The sequence below is a fragment of the Histomonas meleagridis genome (assembly GCF_020186115.1).
Source record: "Histomonas meleagridis strain 2922-C6/04-10x chromosome Unknown contig_20, whole genome shotgun sequence".
NCBI classification, from domain to species: Eukaryota; Parabasalia; order Tritrichomonadida; family Dientamoebidae; genus Histomonas; species Histomonas meleagridis.
In genome coordinates, this window is record NW_027150805.1 from 1277151 (window position 1) to 1293530 (window position 16380).

A 16380-nucleotide genomic window follows, 5' to 3' on the forward strand; every position below is an offset into this window, starting at 1 on the left:
AATGGAAATCAAAGAATTAGGAAGATTTATTTTTCTTAGCTTAATGCAATATGAAAAGGCACCATCTTTAATTTCTCTAACTTCTTTGTTTAAGTGAATATATGTTAAATTTGTGCATTCAGAAAAAGAATATATTCCAATACTTTTAATTCCTGATGGAATTCTTACAGAATATAAGCTTATGCACCCAAAGAAGACATAATCATCAATCTCTTTCAATGATGAAGGTATATTGATTTTTTTTAGATTTATACAATCAAAGAAGGCATAACTATTAATTTTCTGAATTGAGTTCGGCAAATTTACAATTTTCAAATTCAGACAAGATGAAAATGCAAAAGAATCAATTATTTGAACAGAAGAAGGGATATTTATAATTGATAAATTTGAAAAACCTTTAAATGATTTTTCTTCAATTGACTTAACTAAAGCTTGAATAGACGATATCTTAATTGCATAAAAACATTTTTCATCTTCCTTTTCTTTATCTAAGCAATCAGGATATAATATATGTGTTTCAAACATATTACAAAAAGGTTTAAAATATTCATGTATAAAAATTATTTATGCAAAACTTATCTATTTTAACCATCTGATTTCTTTTTGGCTTTTTCCGAACAAACGTTTATCTTGTTTTTGAGTACACTTTTGATAAACGAAATAATAATTTATTTTTACTGCTCCTTATAAATATAATGAAAAGATACAAATTTAATATAATATTTAATGCTATTTTGTTAATTACATTTATGCTATTGTAACTAAAATTAAAATGTATTCATGAAGATATTTTAATTTTTAAAATCCCGGTTCTTCTTCAATTATCTGTTTCCACTGAAAATTTCCATTTGCCTCTATCAAAAAGTTCACCTTTTACCCCATCTTTCAATGCTTAATTTCACTCTCTCTGGATTACTTATAAGTTCATTATCCAATTCTCCTTTCGTTTCGGTGTCCTCAAGCTCCTATAAGCAGCACAAGCTTCAGGTTATTGATTCAATTTTTCGTAATCATTTTTCAAATTTTCTTTACATTTCTTCAAATAGTTTTTCATCAATTGTTAAGAAATCACAATTTACAGGCTTTCTTAGTTCATGCATTGAAATTGAGAATTCCGAACGAATCGAATCAGAATCATCATTTAGTGTAATCGACACAGTATTTAGTGACAATAAAACGCCATTTAATGGTGGTTCCATTAAAGTTTCTGTTGATTCAACAGTTAATGTCAATATTACAAATTGTGAATTTTCAAATAATCAAGCTGGCATTGGAGGTGGCATATATATTTTATCATTAGGTAGTCTTAACATGACCAATAATATGTTTAAGTACAATAGTGCTAACACAGGATCACATGCCTTTATATCAATTCCAAGTTGTCTCTCTAATAATGACATTTTCGAATATAGCATTGGCACAGATTCATCAATTTCATTTGTATCACATCGTGACGTCACATATGTTGTCTCAATTAATGGCATGAATTATTTCCAAAACAACGCGACGATTAATTTCATGCGAATGACGTCATGCGACATCTCATTTACTAACTGTAACTTTATGAAATTCTCCGAAACGAATGTAACAAATTATCAATCGGAATATTTCTTTGATAACACAACAACTGCGAGTGCTGAATTCGCAAATTGCCAGTTCAATCAATATTACATAAGTCGAACAACAACAATTATCATAGGGGAATTGACAAACTATTTAACAGGTTCAGCAATGCTGACCAACGCTGAGGAAATCCGTTTGGTGCCAACAGAGTCGCCAACAGTGCCAAACGATTGGACGTCGGGTCCCGCAATATTCGCAGTGACGTGCTTCGTGTTCTTCTTCGTGGTGTCAGTGATAGGGATCATCATTGTGTCGTGTACAAATAAATCGTATGGAAAACCTTTGGCGTTGGAAGAAGATAGCTCCGAAAAATATAAAAATTAATATGTTGTTGTTTATTGCAATAAATATTATTTATTTTCATTGATTTTTTTTTAAATAACACAAAAAATGTGTATTTTGATATTAGAAAATTAGTAAACCTTTGATACTTGTGAATGGATAACAACATTTTAATTTTTGATTTCTTTTTTACATAACACAAAAAATGTGTATTTTGATATTCGAGAATTAGTAAACCTTTGATACTTGTTAGTGATTCACAACATTCTATTTATTTTTTTCTTTTTTAAATGAAATAAAAATGTGTATTTTGATATTAGAAAATCAGTCAACTTTTGATACTTGTTAATTTTTCACAGCATTTTAATTTTTGATTTCTTTTTTATATGACATAAAAATGTGTATTTTGATGTTAGAAAATCAGTCAACTTCTGATACTTGTTAATGTTTCACAACATTTTAATTTTTTATTTATCATTATTTCATCTTTTATGTTAAATGTAACAAGATGATTTAATAAAGTTATATAATGATTTTTCATTTAAAGATAAAATAAAAGAAATAAAAAGTGATTTAAAACATAATATTTTACTAACAATACAATTTTATATTAGTGCAAATCTTATTCAATTTATCAAAAGTAGATTTGCTATGATTTCTTGTATGATCTTCAAATAATTTATAAATTGTTGGATTATTTTTACACAGCTTAATAAATTGCATAAATACTTCCGAATCACATATATCATCATTTGATATTAACTCAACAAAAATATCAAAAACTTTGGAATTATAAAAAACTTTTTCAAATCCGTCTTCATGACGAAGAAATTCATTTAATATTTTAATGATTCCTTTGCAATCAGAATAATTTTCTTGTTCGACCAAATAATTTAGACGAAGAATAAACTTTTGTACTTTCTTTTGTTGTGATAATATTTCTCTAATTAGTTTCGATTGCACAAGTGATTCAATTAATTCCAATAATATTTTTGATGATGAACGATTCATTTCAAATTCTTTTATGATTAATTCTATTAATGATTTTTTATTAATACTTTTTGTAAATTGCTCTTTAATATAATTATTTTTATATATAAAACATTTCAGAAATTGTAAATATACGAAAGATACATTAAATAATTCAATTATAGTTTTAAGAGACCAAATTTTTAGAAGTGAATTTTGTCCTTCTTCAAAATTAAATATAAAAATTGAAGTTGTTTTTAATACTATTTCATAATGATTTAAATCTTCACTTGAATTTGATAATTCATTTAATAGTAATATTAATATATTTTTATTAAGTGCATATTGTTTCGATTCATGAAAATATATAAATATTAAACTCAAAACATTATGAAGTATTACATAATCAACAAAATCATAAACAGAAAGAATTTGTTGAATTAAATTTGGTGGAAATTGTACACCAGCAATTATTAAATGATTAATTACAATAAAAGATAAATTTATATGATCTTCTTTGAAGTTATTACAAATATTAATAAAAATTCGAATCGGAAATAAAGTTAATGTGGAATTATAAAGTGTTGATAAAAGTTTTAATACATTATTTTTATATTCATCTTTAAGTAATAATTGAGTTAATATAGTAATTAATTCGGAATCATTAAAATCTGATTCATAAAGACATATTAAAGCTGCGTTAATAAATAAAGATGAAGAATTTGATGATAGATATTCTTTAACAAACGAAGTAAACGATGATATTTGTTCTTTAATTTGTTTAATAGATAATAATCTTAATAACTGAAGTGAATAAACATTTTCTGGAATTCCTATTTGAAATAAAGATGAAAAATCAATATTATCAACTTTTTTATATTTTAAATAATAATTTGTAATAAGTTCAATTGCTGAAGATTTTGTGTATATTGTTTCATTTTCATTAAAAACAATTGAAATTGCTTCTTGGAAATGTGTTTTAGTTATTGGTAATACATGAAAAGCAACAGCTTTTATAATCCAATCATTTTGTAATGTTAAATCAGAATCAATTCGTTTGTTTGAATAAATAAGTAAAATTGCTAATTGTCTCATTACATTTAATGACAATTCTTTATTTAAAAGAGTGAAAATTTGATTAAAGTTAACATTAATTATTGACTTTTTATATTTAATATAAGTAATTATTAATGATAACGCTATTCTTTGAAGTTTATTATCAAATACGTATTCATTAATATTTTTTGGTAATTCACATTCACCTCCAAGTTCAATTAATAATTGATTTAACTTCATTGCATTATATGGCATATATTCTATATATTTAATACATATTTCTGATGCTGCAATTGAATATTTTTTTGATATTAAAACGCATTGAAGTAATAAATAAAGTATTAAATGTGGTTTTGCTGATGATAAAAGTAATTTTTTAGCATTTTCATCATTATCTATTTGTGTAAGTATATCAGAAGCTAAAGTTTTATCAATTGAAGTTAAGTGAACAAGTTTATTAACATCAAATCCAGGATAAATTGGAGTTTTTGAAGATGGAATATATGATATCCATTTATTAAGTTGATCCTCAAATTTTAATGGTTTTATTTCATCATATTTAACATCGTTAACAAATTCTTTACAACATTTTATATTAAAAGTATTTTTTATACATTTTGATAATTTTAATAATGAAGAATTATTTTCTTCATAAACTAACAAAGGTTGAAATACAGTTCTTATTAAAATAGGAATCAAATGCATTGAATTATCTTTGTTAATTGATTTAATTAATTCACACAAACGAGAAATTGTATCAATTTTCCAATGTCCATCTCTAATTGATATTGCATGAAGCAATTTATAATATTTTGAAAATTGAAATTCTTTTATTTGATTTAAATGATTTTCTAATAATGGTTGATTTGGATTTAAAATAATATCAATTAATTTATCAGCAGTTAAATTCTTTATAAATTCTGAGTGATCATTAGAAAGAATTGTGTCAAACAATGAATTAGAAACATTATTTGGTATATATTGTTTTGATGATTTTAAATATTTTTCATATATTATAACATATTGATCTTCATCAAATTGTTGATTATAAAAATCAATTTCAATATTCAAATTGAAATTATTTTTTAATACATTTTTAGATTTCAATCGAACATTTTCATCTTTATGCCAAAGAAAACGTAACCATGAACAAAGAGAATCAAAATCATTAAGTGAATTAATTAATTCTGTAATATTATTTATATATTCAATATTATTTGTTGTTCTTATACATTGAAGATGAGCGATTTGATAATGCGTAATATTTATATTTTTTAACTTATCAAATTGTTTTAATAATAGTTCTAATGCAAAATGTTTTGTAGTTTCATCAAAAATACTTTTGCATAACAAAGTATTAATGAATTGTGTAATATCAATTTGATTTTCATTCGCATATTTAAAGAAAAAAAGTCTTATCGATGGTGATGGATGTGATGCAAATAAATCTGGATTACACCATTGAACAACATTACGTAAATTACAAAATTGAAGAATATTTCGGTCAACTTCTACAACACCCTTGTTAATGTTTTGAATTTTGTCATATGTTTTTCGTATCTTTTTATAATCATCAACTGATTCTTTAGGCGAAATTTTAAGTAATTTACTATGTAATTTTGGATACTGAAAAATTAACTGTGGATCTAATAATGGTAAATTGTCAATAATGTAATTTGATTTGGAAATTAATTCAAAAATAGGAATACGTACTTCTGGAATAGATATACAAGAAATGCACGCATTTATAATTTTTTGTGAAGGTGGAATTTTTCCAATATTAAGCATTTCTTTGCACAAGGCACATGCCATAGGAAGTAATCCTGTGTTATGAAAAAAATTTGAAATTGCTTCTGCAATTTGCATACAAAATGATGAAATCATTTTGTGTGATTCTTTAAAATTTACGTATTGTGTTTGATACAATTTATCAATGTTTTGGTAAATTTGCATTTTACGACACCATAAACGTAATAATGAAATTATTTGAATATTTAATTTTGGATCTTTGTTATTTATAATATCCATTATTTTAAGAACATATGGTGTATTTCGAATTAAATTCATAGGTGTTTCATCTTCAAGAAATTCTGATAATTCTTGAGAGAAATCACCTTCATCCATTTATTAATAAACGTGCATATGCGACATATGATATGAAATTGGTATTGGAATGGTCTTTGTTCTATTTTTTGCTTTAATACATTCCAATCGTAAAATAAATATATATGCTGGGTATGTTAGTACAGAAGTAAATCCATTTTGGTCAAATGAAATCCCAGGAATTCATAATTGTCCATATTCAACATCAGAAGATGGCTATGATCTAAAAATCAGATACACAAGTTTAGAAAGAATGCTGAAAATCCCACTTAACACAACAAGCCCTATTTATAAACATTGTCCTTTCAAAATTCGAAAATATGAAATGAAATTATATACAAAGTTAGCAAAAGAAAATGCTTTTTTACGTTTCCACACAACTAAAGCAGTTTTTCGCTCTCCATTTTATCAAAGGAAAAATAATTCATTGGAATATTTTACACATTTCAAAATAATTCTCGATAATACTACAATACCAGAGAAACTAGAGGTTATCCCATCAAAACCACAAGTAGTTCAATTAGATTCCAAAATTCAATTTTCATTTGAACTTCAATATGGCCACATTGAAAGTCAAATTTCACAATCAGAATCAAGTCCTACGTCAGCCAAATACATAGGAATATTCTTGCTTATAGTTCTTATCTCAATTATTTTATATTTAATTATCATTCATTCAAATCCACTTAATCATATTCTTTCACAAAATGATATTTGGCGCGTTGATGAAAGCATTGAAAACGTTTTATTTTTTGTATTTGCCTTTATTATATTCCTATTTATCTACATTATGTTTTTGTTTACGTATGATTCGAACAAACCTATTGAAAGATACTTTTTCAAGATATTATTCATTCCGACATTATTTGGTGTTTCATTTATTAGTTATTTTTGTCGTATTGTTTCCCTTGATGCAGATGAAGCATATTGGTTATCACCAGTTTTATTATATTATATGTTAATGATGTTTACGTTTCGTATTGCGAATTTTATATTTAATATGTTTTGGTCATCGCATTTGGGTTATTCTCTTTTATATGTAATTCCTAATGATATTTTATTGATTTCTTGTATAAGCATCTTCACACGAGGAATTGGAATTGCAACAAAACGTTTGCCGCCAATTTGTAAGATAAAATTTGTTAAAGAAGAATCAAATATTCCACAAAACTCGAAATCTTTAATACAAAAATTAATAAGTTTGATATATATTATTATAATAATCTGTTTAATTTATCCAATTATTCAAAATATTTTCGAATTATTATATAATGACCAAAAATTTGATTTCGATTTACTTGAAAATGTTTTGTTAATTTTCGGCCCATTAAGTGGATTATATTCATTAATGAAAACAATTCCAAGACTTAAAAATAAGGCACAAGAGCCATGGCAAAGAGATCATATTTTTGTGCATATGATAATTTCGTTTTTTGTGGTTTTAGTTTCATTTGTGAAATATTTAATTACTGTCAAAACTTTTGACTTTCAATCATTTGCTTATACGGCTTTGTTTGTCGTGCCATTAGCTATGGCAATGCTGATATTTGGAAGTGGCTGTTCATATTTGGCTTCCTTCATCCCTATCATTGTAACATATTCTCAAAGAAAAAATAACTAAAAATTAAATAAAATTATATTTGATAACATTTTTTTTTGAAATTTATGTATAATTTATGTAATGCATCCTGCTGTTTTACCACTTTATTTCCATAACTTGGGTATGCATTACTATTACTAATGTATTATGACAGTCCAAATACAAAATTAAAGTTCTCAAATGATTTGACATCAAAAATTTCTAAACATTTTATCAAATACATAAAAAATATTTCAAAGAGTTTTCCAAAGTTAGTTACACACACAGACCACAGTGAAAAACCTGTAGACCGACACCTTAATAAAACTCACGCCATCTTGAACTTTCTGGTCGACAGGTTATTCATGACAATCTACTGAAATACAAAACATGAAAAAACTTCGAATTGAGTATCAAAAGCTATCTAAAGTTATGAAAATCTTTTTTTTTTTTTTTTTTTTTTTAAAGAAATTATTATATAATTTGAAACATATAACTGTTTAATATTCTTTCTGACTTATTTTTTGTGGAAAAATATGCACTGGCTCCAAAAAGAAGAAATAGTATATTAATACAGAAACAATACTCGATACCAACAAAAACCCGTACACCACCAAAACGCTTTCGCCACCTGACAAAGGCGGCATTTCGATTTGAGTTACTACAATACCATCGCATGTTTCCGACATTTCATTCCTTGTTGTTGAATTCCCCAATTTATGCTTAAAGAAACCTGCTTTCACAGTAACTATTTTTTCGTCGAATGCATTTGGCGCAACGTCTTCGAGATAATTACCGCAATAAAAAATATTCCTTAATTCCGCGCATTCGGAAAACGCCGATTCTCCAATCTTAGTCAACGTTGTATTGATTGTAACATTCTCTAAGAAATCCGAATGATAAAATGCATAATCGTTAATAACTTCGATTGGAAATGTAATATCAACATCTCTTAACACTGCAAGTGCAAAATATAAAATTGTTCCGTTGTAACTTAAACACATTTCATTATATATATCAGTTTTAAAGTATTTATTGTTTGGGTCAACAATAATTTTGGTGATATTAAAACAATCAACAATCGGATTTCCTTCGATTTTTGTGATGTTCGAATGAATATAAAACCTTTTTAGTGAGGTACATCTTCTAAATGAAGAATTACAAATACTATTAATATGATATGGAATATTAAACTCAGATAATGATATGCAAAACGAAAATGCAAAATTAGGAATCTCTGTTATTAAATTAGACTCAAAAGTAATGTTTTGAAGATTATAACATGTGCCAAATGCATATGGTGAAATTACACTAACTTTCGCAGGTATGATAAAATGAGTACTTTTATAACCTGGCGGACATCGGATAAGTCTCGTTTGATCTTTATTAAATAAGACGCCATTAATATCAGAATAATATTGACTTTCTTTAGATACATTAAATGATATTAATTCATTGCAATAAAGAAAGCCTTCTCCGATTCGATAGATTCGTTCGTGTATTGGAAATATGGTAAAACTTGTGTTATAAAATGAATATAAAGTAATTTCAATACCTTCCCCTTCATCAAAGATAATATTGGAAAGACTAGAAGAGCGAAATGCATTGGAATGAATGGAGGTTACTTTAGGTGGGATTCGAATCGTGGTGAGATTGCAATCAGCAAATGAATATGCACCAATGGCTTCAATGGTTGAATTAAGATTTACTATGGGGCTTGTGATGATTTTTGGAGAAAGTAATACAATGGGTTTCTTACAATCATATATAATATTATCAATTTTTATAAAATTAGAATTTGAATTATCAATTTCAATTTTTGAAAGTCGATAACACCCTAAAAAGGCATTGGCTTCAATATCGGAAATGTTTGAATTAATGAGAAACTCGGTAAGTGAGGTGCAATTAGTAAATGCAAAATCTTTAATTGAAGTTACACTTAAAGGTATATTAATGGAAGAGAGTGAATAACAGTTAGCAAATGCTTGTGTTGGTATCTTCGCGATTCCTTCTGGGAGGTTTATATACTTTAAAGATACTAAATCTTTGAAACAATATTTGTCGAGCATACTTATTGTATTTGGGAGTTCAATAGACTCTAAGCTAGTACATGCATCAAAGGTACCTGCTTTGATTTCTTTAAAATTTTCTTCAACGATTATTTTTGTGATAATATTTCTAGGTCTTACTTCTTGATATATAACATAGGATACATTAAGGATTTCATTGCCTTCGTATTTTATTGTCAAAACATTTGATTGATTATAAGATAAACATGAAAATAACAACAAAGGAAACATTTGCCCTGCTGTTGTACGATAAACGGTTTATTGTTCTGAACGGTTTCGATTCAATTCGAAAAATTTCGAAATTTTCAGAGCGTTATAAACCATAGCACTTTTTCATAAAGTAAAATCAGTTTATCTTTCTTTCCTTACGTTATGCAGTGTTATTCGAGATGTTATAGTTTTAACACTTTAATTTAGTGCAATGCAATTAAAATTAGTTGATGTTGTATGTTTCAATCAATTATCATATATTCCAACAATTGTAACAATAAAAGCGAAAAAATCATAGATTTCTTAAACAAAAACATTTACGAAATAAAATATTTTGGAATACAGTTAATTTCCAAAGAATTCATCGATTCCATCTGTCTCAATAGGGTCTAATTCGAGCATTTGCATCGCTTGCTCGAGTTCTTCAATGGAATATTCGAACACGTCTTGCTTATTTTGATGATGAACAAATTTGGATTCGATATCATTTGAAAATAAAGTCATGTCCATTTGATTAGAAGCCATACGAAGATGCGGCCAACACTTAAATGGCGTATCAGGGTCAATTTTAATATGATTTCGGAGTCGCGATTGATTTGATGATCGAAGTGATAAAAAAGTATTAGGCGTTTTGTGCATATTAGAGACCATGATGCCACGCATTGCTGTTGTAGCTGCTAATTCTCCAAGTTCTGGATATTGCCATGAAACAGACATTAATTCATCGGCTATACTAAAATTATCGGCTGCTTCAAAATAATCTTCTAATGATTGATAAAAAGTAAGCGAATTCTCATAAAGTGAATTAATCATTTGACGAGGTGAACAATGTGAAATTTGTAAAATTTGTTCAGACGACCGTTTGTTCTTAACGTACAACACTTCACCAACCGCCTGGAAGAACGTTAAGGAATCGTATTTACCTGTTGAAAAGGTACGAGAAAATTGGAGCGTATTAACAGCAAGACGAACATCACCTGGATTATCAATTAAAATGTCTTCGATTTGTTGATTGGTAAGTTTAATGCCTTCTGATTTCGATACACGAAGAAGAACCCTCTTAAGAACACTATGGGAAGCAGCAGGATAGTTGAACGTAATACAGTTGTTGGGTGAAATTGATGAATTAGATGAATCAACTATCCAAATTAATGGAAATAATTTTCTTTTATCTGTGCTGTATTTTTCAATGAGATCAATAAAATACCTTTTGCTGTCATCTTCAATAACTACGTTATCAACCAAAAGAACATTTTGATTTTCTGGATTGGTAACAAGTTGAGAATGTTCCAAAAATGCTTCAAATTGTTTAATAAAGATTGGGACTTTGTTTTTCGCATATAAGTCATCATCTGACTGATAATATTCTTCGTCAGGTGAAAATGATATTATTTGTTGATGATTGTAATTACATACGGCTTGAACTAAAGTTGATTTTCCACATCCAACAGGGCCATACATTACGATGACCCTAGGATAGTAAGGAAATCCTTGATATGCGTCTTTTAATATTGTCATGAATTTTGTTGTTTGTGATTTTTTATAAAGCGGAATATCACTAAGATCTGTTGGGAAATATTTAGTAGTCCAAAGTTCTTGACTGTTTTTTTGCTTAAGCTGCACAGCCAATTTATCTTGGCGGTGCATCAAACAGATTTACTTGTTCACGACGGTTACGGAAAGTGAACTTGTTGATGCGGAATTTGACTTGGTTTGTTCAATCATAAAATGGGTGCCAAAATCAAATCCGAGTGTTTAATTCATTGTGATAGAATAATTTGTAACACACCAAAAATGAACATTAGAATGTGGTATTTTGCAAGCAGTTGAAAAAATTTCTCTTTATCTAATAAGATACTTTTGAATATTCACAATAACTTGTGTTAGATTTTTCTTTGTATAAACACACTTTTATTGATGTTTCTCCAGATGGATATTTGATTTTGGAAAATTCATGCAAGAAATTCAAACTGATTTCTTAAAACGTTTACACTGAAAAATCTAGATTGCGCACAAGGACTCACCATCCTAGAACAAATTCCAAGGATTTCGTACGCCTAAAAGTACTCATTTTATGGCGACAATTGTCTATTTTAAAGTATTTTCACCCTATTCATGAATAAATGTTTTTATAATTTACTAAGTGTTAATAATTCATTTGAATCAAAATAAAAAAGTTCAAATTCCAACGTTGTTACTTTCTTTAAAATCTTCAGTTAGTTTATTTTGTAATATTTGAGTCAGCATTAATGTATGCATGTAAGTTTTACATGGATCATTTAGAATATATTTTAATAAATTCGTATTTATGTTATTTATTTAAAACATTACATATGTATGCATCTGAAAAAAGTGATATTGAAATAGTTCGATTTCTTCTTGAGCAAAATGGAATTGATGTTACTGCACATTGAATTCTCTTATTTAAGATTTGCATCCATTATTTTATATTTCTTTGTTTATATTGGAAACAATGCAATTAAACTCGCATAGAAAAATGCTAATAATAAAATTGCCAAATTACTTGAACCAAATCTAAAGCTTAACGAAAAGACAGAAATTACAAACATTTTATTCGCATGCTTCTATTGCCGTTAATGTTTCTATCATTGCCAATTCCTTTTCAGGCACTTCTTTCATTTTTAGTTGACTTATTAATTCATCTCTTTTATTTTGTCCATATTTCGAAATGAAATCGTATGCCATTTCATAATTATCTCCAAGTCCTTTTCGCGCTTCGTTTTCAAGTTTCCTTTTCCTTTCCTTTAAATTGCCAGTAATCATTTGTGGCGTTATATTCATTGGCAAAGATTTTATCGATTGTCTTGAAATTGATGATCGAACAACGCCCAATAATCGATTTGCGTCTTTTTCGAGATGTTTCATACTTTGCATCAAAAGTTCTTCCCCAACGTTATCACCTGAAATGATCCAATTTGGCATTATTCCTTGTTCAAGTTCATCATCGTCATCTTCTTCTTCAAATGAATTCAGGTCGCTTCTACGTGGCGATGTTTTGTTGCTCCTCGGCGACGATGGCGCTGATGACTTGTGGTGCTTGTTTGTTGACTTTTGGTTCCCATGATTGCCGCTGAAATAACGCGTCAGTTTTGCTTGTAAAGCATTCAATCCTTGGCCGATGACGTCGGTTTGAATGATGTCTTTGCACGTAGGACGTTTAGATGGGTCTTGATCAAGCATTTGGATGAGAAGATCGGTAAGACCACGTGAATAGTTATCTGGAATTGGTGGCTTTTTGCCGCTCATTATGTTGGAAAATAATTCTTCTCGTGATTGACCTGTGAATGCATGTCGGCCTGTAAGAAGTTCATAAAGAACACAACCAGCAGCCCAGATATCAGCCGGAAATCCATACTTTTGTCCTTTAAGAAGTTCTGGGCATAGGAAAAAAGGAGTTCCTATCATTGAAGACGCAAGATTATCTTCGCCAACTTTTCGAGCAATACCAAAATCGCCAAGTTTGACAAGGCCTTTTCGAAAGAGGAAAACATTCGCTGTTTTGATATCACGATGTAAAATGTTTTGAGAATGTATGTAATCAAGGCCAAGAATTAGTTGAGTAAATATTTGAAGAACTTGTTTTTCGGATAGCTCGTGATGAGTTTTGAGATATTTTTGGAGATCTTTTCCGTCTGCATATTCTTGAACAATATAAAAGTCGCCTTGTTGATCGAAGAAAGAGTCAATGTACATTATGACGTTGGGGTGGCTCATTCTGGAAAGTAATTTGGCTTCGCGTAACGCAGAATCTTTACTTTTGGAATCTTTCATGTGAATTGCTTTGACAACAACATGCTCATTGGTTTTGGTGTCCCGCATGAGGTATATCTTCCCATAACTCCCCTTGCCAATTTGCCGGGGGTCCTTGTAGCGCTTCGTGGGGAGCGTTAAAGACATTATACATTTGTGTTCGAAATGATCGTTGCGTATCGTCTGAGGCTTCCATAGTCACTTTTCGGTTGTTATGAAGCGATAGGTTGTCACTTTTTCATCCTTGATCGATTAAAATGCATTTAAAAAGTGGTGTTCGTCAAAATTATCTAAATGAATGATTTGGAAATGTTACAATTAATCCAGGAAATAATGTTTGGTTTAAATAATGAAAATATTAAGCAGTCATTAAGTTCAATGATCAATTTATTTAATACTGAATATTCATATTCTTTTAATCTAATTATTACGCAAATGGTATGTACATCCTTTGATATTAAATTTAGTAAATTTGATCCATATTTTGAACTTATGAAAGGAATTGAAGCATTTGAAGAAACTAATAAAATAGAATTTAAAATAATTGACATATTCTTAAATAAACTTCTAGATAAAACAACACAAAAATCATGTCATCTTATAGAAGCAATGATCAATTTGAACCTTATTGATTCAAATGTTATTGACAAATTGGTAGAACCTTATTTTATACACCGTATGGGAGAAGAAAAAATTAGAAAAAATGAAGAATTTTTGAAACAGAACATATTAAATTATGAAATGGTTTCAAAGAATGATTTCGAACTTCATAAGAAATATGTTAAAGAAGAACAAAATCCAAATGAAATAGAAAAAATAATTCGAAATGATGAAATGGAAAAACTTCAAGAAATATCATCACAAACAAATTTTGATTTTAGTCAAAAAATTGAGAAATCACTTTATGAAAGATATGAATTTATTAATGAATGGAATGTTACATTAATTGATTATGCAGCATTTTTTGGATCAATTAAATGTTTTAAATATTTACTTATGAATAATGCTAATGTATATAACACAGGTAAATATGCAATTGCAGGTGGAAATCTTGAAATCATTCATTTATGTGAACAAAATTATTCATCATTTGAAGAGTCATATGAAACAGCAATTGAATTCCATAAAAACGAAATTTTTCATTATCTTTATGATAAAAAAATAGAAGAATTGAATTTGAAACGATTAGGAAAGAAATGTATTTTATATCATAATTATGAAATTTTATCATTTTTGATTAAAGAAGGATTGAAAATTAATAATGATATCATTAATAAATCAGCAAAAATTGGAAATTTGTTTCTAATAAAGCATTTTCTGAATGGAAGCCAACTTCCCAAAGATATTTTAGTTTATTCTTCTGGTTCTGGAAATATTGAACTTGTTAAATATTTGTTAAAACAAAAAGTTATTGATATTAATGCTAAAAATATTCGTTTATCTTATTTAAAATATATTTTAATGATTTTATATTTCAAAATAAAATTTGGAAATTCTTTAAATTATTTGATACAACATTAGTCTCTACATCTTTAAGTGGTCACACAGAAATAGTTAAATTACTTCTTAAACAAGAAGGAATTGATATTAATGCAAATAATATTTTATTTGTTATTTTTGATATTTGTTTATATAATTTACTATTTCAAAACAATTTTTGGAAATTATTTCATTTATTTTGGACAGCGCTTATGTATGCAACTTATATAGGTAATATAGAAATAGTTAAACTACTTCTTGAGCAAAAAGGCATTGTTATTAATGCTGAAAACAATTATTTGTTTTATTTTATGTTTATTTTAATAGTTTTATATTTCAAAATAATGTTTGGAAATTACTTAAAATATTTCAAACAGCACTTATTTTAGCATCTGAAAATGGATATACAGAAATAGTTAAGTTACTTTTTGAACAAAAAGGAATTGATATTAATGCTAAAGATAATATTTATTTTGATATTTTAATATTTCAAAATAATAATTAGAAATTATGTAAATCATTTCTAACAGCACTTTTATTAGCATCTAGATTTAATAAAATTGAGATTGTAAATTTATTACTTAAACATGATGATATTGATATAAATGTTAAAAACGTTATTTTATTTTTTCTGATAATTGTTTTTATAATATGAAATTTCATGATGATGTTTAAAATTTATTTATATTATTTCGAACCCCACTTGCCGAAGCTTCTTTTTATGGTCATACAGAGATAGTTAAATTGCTTCTCGAACATAAAGGTATTGATGTTAATGCAATGGATATTGTTTAATTTGATAATTTGATATTTCATAATAATATTTGGAAATTATATAAATTATTTAAAACAGCACTTATTCACGCATCTGAAAATGGCCATATCGATACAGTTAAATTGCTTCTTGAACATAATGGAATTGATATTAATGCCAAAGATAATGTTTAATTTGATAATTTGATATTTCATAATAATATTTGGAAATTATATAAATTATTTGAAACAGCACTTATTCACGCATCTGAAAATGGCCATATCGATACAGTTAAATTGCTTCTTGAACATAATGGAATTGATATTAATGCCAAAGATAATGTTTAATTTGATAATTTGATATTTCATAATAATATTTGGAAATTATATAAATTATTTGAAACAGCACTTATTTGTGCATCTTTATATAATCAAATAGAAACAGTTAAATTACTTCTTGAACATAAAGGTATTGATATTGATACT

The 16380-nt window shown here is 27.3% G+C and overlaps 3 protein-coding genes across 3 annotated transcripts; 1 reads left to right on the forward strand and 2 right to left on the reverse strand.

Moving 5' to 3' along the window:
• Positions 1-888: 888 nt before the first annotated feature.
• Positions 889-1947, forward strand: GO595_002967 (uncharacterized protein; the record flags this gene model as incomplete). The annotated part of the gene is made up of 1 exon (XM_067915935.1): positions 889-1947. The coding sequence occupies one exon, from the start codon at positions 889-891 to the stop codon at positions 1945-1947; it is 1059 nt and encodes a 352-aa protein (XP_067776768.1).
• An 8289-nt stretch (positions 1948-10236) lies between these two features.
• Positions 10237-11409, reverse strand: GO595_002968 (cell cycle checkpoint protein RAD17; the record flags this gene model as incomplete). Its single annotated transcript, XM_067915936.1, has 1 exon — positions 10237-11409. One exon carries the CDS (start codon positions 11407-11409, stop codon positions 10237-10239), a length of 1173 nt encoding a protein of 390 aa, XP_067776769.1.
• Positions 11410-12462: 1053 nt separating this feature from the next.
• Positions 12463-13683, reverse strand: GO595_002969 (CAMK family protein kinase; the record flags this gene model as incomplete). Its single annotated transcript, XM_067915937.1, has 1 exon — positions 12463-13683. The coding sequence occupies one exon, from the start codon at positions 13681-13683 to the stop codon at positions 12463-12465; it is 1221 nt and encodes a 406-aa protein (XP_067776770.1).
• Between the last annotated feature and the right edge of the window lie 2697 nt (positions 13684-16380).